This window comes from Arachis hypogaea, chromosome 17 (assembly GCF_003086295.3).
Source record: "Arachis hypogaea cultivar Tifrunner chromosome 17, arahy.Tifrunner.gnm2.J5K5, whole genome shotgun sequence".
NCBI lineage: Eukaryota > Viridiplantae > Streptophyta > Magnoliopsida > Fabales > Fabaceae > Arachis > Arachis hypogaea.
Window position 1 is genome coordinate 118611961 of NC_092052.1, and position 5200 is coordinate 118617160.

General features: G+C 33.1%; 1 protein-coding gene across 28 annotated transcripts; it reads left to right on the plus strand.

Annotated features, from left to right (window-relative positions):
• Nucleotides 1-304: 304 nt before the first annotated feature.
• Nucleotides 305-4933, plus strand: LOC112767109 (ras-related protein Rab7-like). Of its 28 annotated transcripts, XM_072223432.1 has the most exons (11): nt 369-859; nt 1003-1029; nt 1156-1251; nt 1340-1379; nt 1564-1644; nt 1720-1865; nt 1972-2168; nt 3089-3164; nt 3877-3941; nt 4047-4174; nt 4436-4933. In XM_072223432.1, exons 1-4 carry the CDS (start codon nt 633-635, stop codon nt 1377-1379), a joined length of 390 nt encoding a protein of 129 aa, XP_072079533.1. In that variant the 5' UTR covers nt 369-632; the 3' UTR covers nt 1564-1644; nt 1720-1865; nt 1972-2168; nt 3089-3164; nt 3877-3941; nt 4047-4174; nt 4436-4933. The 28 variants fall into 28 exon arrangements, with proteins under 28 accessions (XP_072079543.1, XP_072079541.1, XP_072079542.1 ...); XM_072223442.1 differs by lacking the exon at nt 1340-1379 and having other exon boundaries at nt 305-859; nt 1003-1055; nt 1568-1644; XM_072223431.1 differs by having other exon boundaries at nt 1972-3465.
• The last annotated feature ends 267 nt before the right edge of the window (nt 4934-5200 follow it).

Genomic DNA, 5200 nt, shown 5'->3' on the forward strand with positions numbered 1-5200 from the left:
CTCATATCTTAAATCTTATTTGCAAGTTGGATTAAAAATTGCTCAAGATGCATTGGATAAGATTAGAAAAAGTGTGAAATATGTAAGGGGATTGGAAAGTAGAATGATAAGGTTTAAAGAATATGTTTTAGCGATTCAGGATTTGAATTTTACAAGTGAGTTGCATCTCACTACAAAAAAAAAAAGAGTTTAAAATGGCATTGATATTACGGCGATTTTAAAGAACCGCCGTAATATTTGAATATTATGGCATTTTTTATTCCTGCCATAATTAATTTTGTATCTGGTGGCAGTTCTAGTGATTAGGGCGGTTTTGAACCGCCATTATCCTACATATATAAAATGAAAACTTTCAATAACCCTAGCTTATTGAATTCGATGACGGCTCGCTCTGCCTTCTATCTCTGATCTCCCTCGTCTCCTCCTCCTCCTCCGATCCTCTCTCTGTATCTACCATCATTTTTACCCTCCACCGTCACTTCCTCTTCGATCTGAAAACTTGTCAGCATTCGTCGGAGCTCCGATTTCTACGTTTCTTTAATTCGTAGATTCTCTCTCTCTCTGACGTTTAGCTTCTTCTCCTCGGAGCTCCGAAAAAACCACCACAGTCACCACCAGCACTGAGCGCCACCATGGAAGGCGGCAGAGCAACGCTATCGGATGTTTATCAAAGCGCGAAGAAGCTCCTCCTGAATACGTGCGACTGCTTGGAACGCCTCGAGCGCCTCGACTACTCCGCCTCCTCTGATCTCTCCCTCTCCCTCTCCAACGACATCTCTCAGATCCAATCCCTATGCGTCCAGATGGATCGATTCTGGTGCTCCATCGCGGCCAAATCTCAACGCGATCTCTGGAAAAGGTGCGTTCCGAATCATCCTCTTCCTTTGCCCTTTTTTAACCTATTCTGAATAAGTTCTACAATCAATGAAATAAATGCATGCCTTGAATTTTCTGCCTTGCCTCTTCCAGACAATTCATTTTTCTTCATCTATCTTATTTCAGGGTTAAGAAGACTTCTTTGATGAACCAGTATCCATTTGGCACTTGAATTTTCAGTATTGTTCATAATCATTATTATTATTAATTTTTTTTAAAGAGCAGAAGTTTAGGTATTATTATTATTATTAATTTTCAGTATTGTTCACTTGAATTTAGGTACGTTTATAGAAAATTCAGCCAGCATTATAAAGCCATAATTGGTGCTGATTTCGTCACAAAGGAGCTACAAGTAGATGACTCGTCACTTTATAGGTCAGTAGTTTTAAGTTATCTTATAACTTTACTTTTAACTAACACATTCTTATTTTGGTCAAAACAATAAATGAGACTCTTTTGGCAGATTTGGGATACAACAGGACAAGAAAGGTTCAATAGTTTAGGTGCTGCATTTTATAGAGGTCCAGATTGTTGAGTTTTGGTGTATGATGTAAATGCACACAACACATTTGACACACTAAACAATTGGCATGATGAGTTCATTAAGCAGCTGTGTACTATTTAGCACCTTTCTAAATAAGCAATACATGAAGATTATATCTTATATGTTTTGGTGTTTGGCCTCAGGCAGATTTGAATGATCATGAAGCATTTCCCTTTGTGTTACTTGGGAACAAGGTTGATGTAGATGGTGGAAACAGTAGAAAGGTATTAAAAAGAGTTTGGGCCTTTGAGATTAATATGCATAGTTTTGAAGTTGAAATCTCATTCAACTTGTTGCAGGTGACTGAGAAGAAAGCTAGGGAATGGTGTGCTTCTAGAGGGAACCTACCATACTTTGAAACCTTTGCAAAAGAAGGATACAATATTGAAGATGCATTTTTAAACGTAGCAAAAATTGCCTCAGAAAACGAGCACACACAAGACATGTGAGAATCATTTAATACATAACTTCATTTAAGAGAAGCTAGAGTGATTCTGCTATTTTGCTTCTGTTGGGGGCTAACCACTAATGTTTTTTTCTCTTTTTGACAGTTATTTTCCCGGAATATCTGAAACTGTTTTGGAAGCAGAACAAAGAGGTGGTTGTGCATGCTGCTTTTTTTTTCTCTTGCAGATAAACGAAGTATGTGCAAAATTTTTTTTATTCACTAGACAAGGTGAATGCAGCAAGTAGAGATACAAGTTCTTGTGCTTCTGTTATTGGGGATGTTGTGACTGAGGTATTTAATGTAAGTAGAGATACAAGAAATACCAGAAAGACAATAGAATGTGTTTTATGGAAGGTTGTCATGTCTAACAACCAAGTAAAATGCAAAGCTTTCTCATGGTATTAAGGATGGTTCTTTCTTATATAAAATTGATTGAAAGAAAGTGAGTTCCTGCTTTTGGTATATAATGAGAAAATTATTTATGGCATAGATATTCATGATGAGAAAATCTGTTTGCATCTGTATTCTTTGATTTTGAGATTTTAGATAAAAAGAAAATTAAACAAGTTTGGCTTTAAAATAGAGATATTTTGCATTATTAAATTATTTGATTCTTTATATAACTTTATTTCTCCTAATGTATATGTACTGTGTAAATTATATATATATTTTTTGTCATGAGACAATTAACAAGGAGGACCTCTTATTTGTTGTGGTGGCTTAATAACTTTCACAGATTAAAATAAATAGTTACGCATGTTCTAAAAATACACTAAATTATGCTGTAAAAGAATATAAAAAATTTGTGTTTAGTACTGTGCTATACTACATTGTTAATTGATCTTATTTTAACTGTTAATGCACTCCAGCTCAAGATGAAAAATGGAGATGAGATCTTAGCTGTTAAACATGTGGATGGAGGTGGTGTTGTAGCACTTAGCTTTTAGCACTTAGCTTTGCAAATCAATTGTTGAATGCTTAAGTTAATTACTCAATGTGCTTATATTGTTCTGGCATTCATGAGTTAGGATTCTAAAATTGTGTATGCTTATTATTATTTGCTATTTTATTTTTCATACCTCAAAATCTCTCTTCGTTTTCAATTCCTTTCAACTGCAATAGGGACCAAAATTTTAAGAGATTGTTAAACTAGAAATTATACTTTCTATTTCTTGTGTAATTATTTGAACTAGAAATTAAACTTTTTGTTTCTTGTGCAGTGATCTTAGCAACAACCACATTGGAGGGCCATTTCATTCACTGTGTAATAAACATTGTGAATATACTACTTAAAAAGTAAATTATAAACATTGATTTTTGCTCTCTGCTGTTTACTTTTTAGATGATCCTTTCTTCTGATTGCTCATTTTTGTAAAGAGAATCTGTTGCCCTTTGCATTCCTCTTCTGCTGTCTAATTTTCTCTTTAATCCCAAAAAAAAATCATTGAAAAGCCTTGTTATAATATTTCCTTTGGCTGTTATCTTCGCTGTGGATTTCTTTTCATCTAACTTCAATTTCTTATCTATAATTAAAAATATAAACATATATATATGCAGGACACGTGACTCAACTCTCAGTAAGCTAAGCTAAGCTAAGGTGTCGCTCTAAAAATCACGTGTCATCCATAGATACATATATTATATGTATATATATGCTGCTTAATTAATTAGCTTCTTCTCTAATTTTTCAAAAGGTCAAATTAAATACATTACAAACGTGATATATCATTATGATTTGTTCAACCCTTTGCTTCTTAGCTTGTAATGCATGTTCATCTCTTGAAACCCTTAAATTAGTTGTTATTATTGGATATAGATGATCATCCATTGTATAGTAGCTTTCAATCTACTCTTAAATAATTAATTAATTTATATAGTTCAAATAAGATGATCGGTTTAGTCTTCACTTACCATAAGTTTTAACAGACTTAACTGCATAGTCTTGCCTGTTATATAAAAAAAATAGAAGAATGATTATTGATATTTCATCTAATGAGGGTTTTTTTAGTGAAACTCAAAAATCAATCGTGTCAAAAAGTTCAACACAAAGATTTGAATATTCAAAGGAGAAAGGTATTAACGTATAAGCCAAGGCCTCATTATTTGTTATATAAAATGGAAAAATACAGAAATTGCTTATCCTGTATCTGATTTCTGCTGTTGTTATCATTCACTCAGAGAGGAAGAGGGTTTAGGACTGTAGAGTGTGTCACTGCTCATTCTGGCTCTCCTGAATGATGCAATACCTCCAAAATGCAGCACAATTTGAAGTCAATTTCAAGTTAATAGAGTCACCTTAAGTTGAGGTTAGTAGGCATTCTGTCTCTTCCTTTTGTCTTCTTTATTCCACTTTGCTCTCTTTTTTTTTATATAATTATTGTGAATTTTTTTTAATATAATACGAGTGCCTTTTATTTTCCTCTTAGTACTTGAAGAATCTCCTCTTAAAAGATAATAACATGAGGATAGAAGTAATAAGACCCTCTTTTTATGCAATTTTTTTATTAAACTTTACTATATATTTTTATTTGTATATTTTATTATTTTATACATATTTGATTTTGCAGGGTATGAGACTAGTTTGTGGTTTGATTGTGGTGATTGTGTTGCTGAATTTAAAGAAAGGTGAGAGCAGAAGATCAAAGAGTGGTTCTAGAAGCAATTCATTTGTAAACTGCAGAGCACACAGTGCATCATTGGCTGATTATGGAGGAGTTGGTGATGGAAAAACATCAAACACTAAGGCATTTGAAAATGCAATCAGAAACCTGAGTCAGTATGAAGAGTTGGTGATGGAAAAACATCAAACACAAAGGCATTTGAAAATGCAATAAAAAACCTGAGTCAGTATGAATCAAAAGGTGGTGCTCACTTCTGTTCCTGCTGGCAAATGGCTCACTGGAAGCTTCAATCTCATTGGAGTTCTAAGAAAAAAAATTAATTTGCATATATACAACTACTTTGATACTTTGTTTTTGAAATATAACATTTCAATTATGTCTTGGATCATGTATGAATTAAAAATCGTCTTATGATATTTGATTTATGGCTATGCCTTTTGGTTATTACGAGATTTTTAAGTGAATTTCAAAAATATCACTTTAAATTGGTGACTTCAATCTTATTTTAAAAAGCATAAAATTGTCATCATAATTAGGTACAAATGGCGGATAGAAACCCCCATTTTAAATGAAAACGATGCCATTATACGTTGGTAAAAACGGCGATTAAAAACTGCCATTTTAAACGAAAATGATGCCATTATATTTTGGTAAAAATGGCGGTTAGAAACTGCCATTTTAAACACAAAAGATGCCATTATAACCTTGTAA

Excerpts from the sequence above, each read along its gene's own strand:
- LOC112767109 (XM_072223425.1), top strand. The coding sequence starts at position 633 with ATGGAAGGCGGCAGAGCAACGCTATCGGATGTTTATCAAAGCGCGAAG. Across the intron at positions 860-1,002 it reads CAACGCGATCTCTGGAAAAG|GGTTAAGAAGACTTCTTTGA; the intron begins GTGCGTTCCGAA and ends ATCTTATTTCAG. Across the intron at positions 1,030-1,155 it reads AAGACTTCTTTGATGAACCA|GTACGTTTATAGAAAATTCA; the intron begins GTATCCATTTGG and ends ACTTGAATTTAG.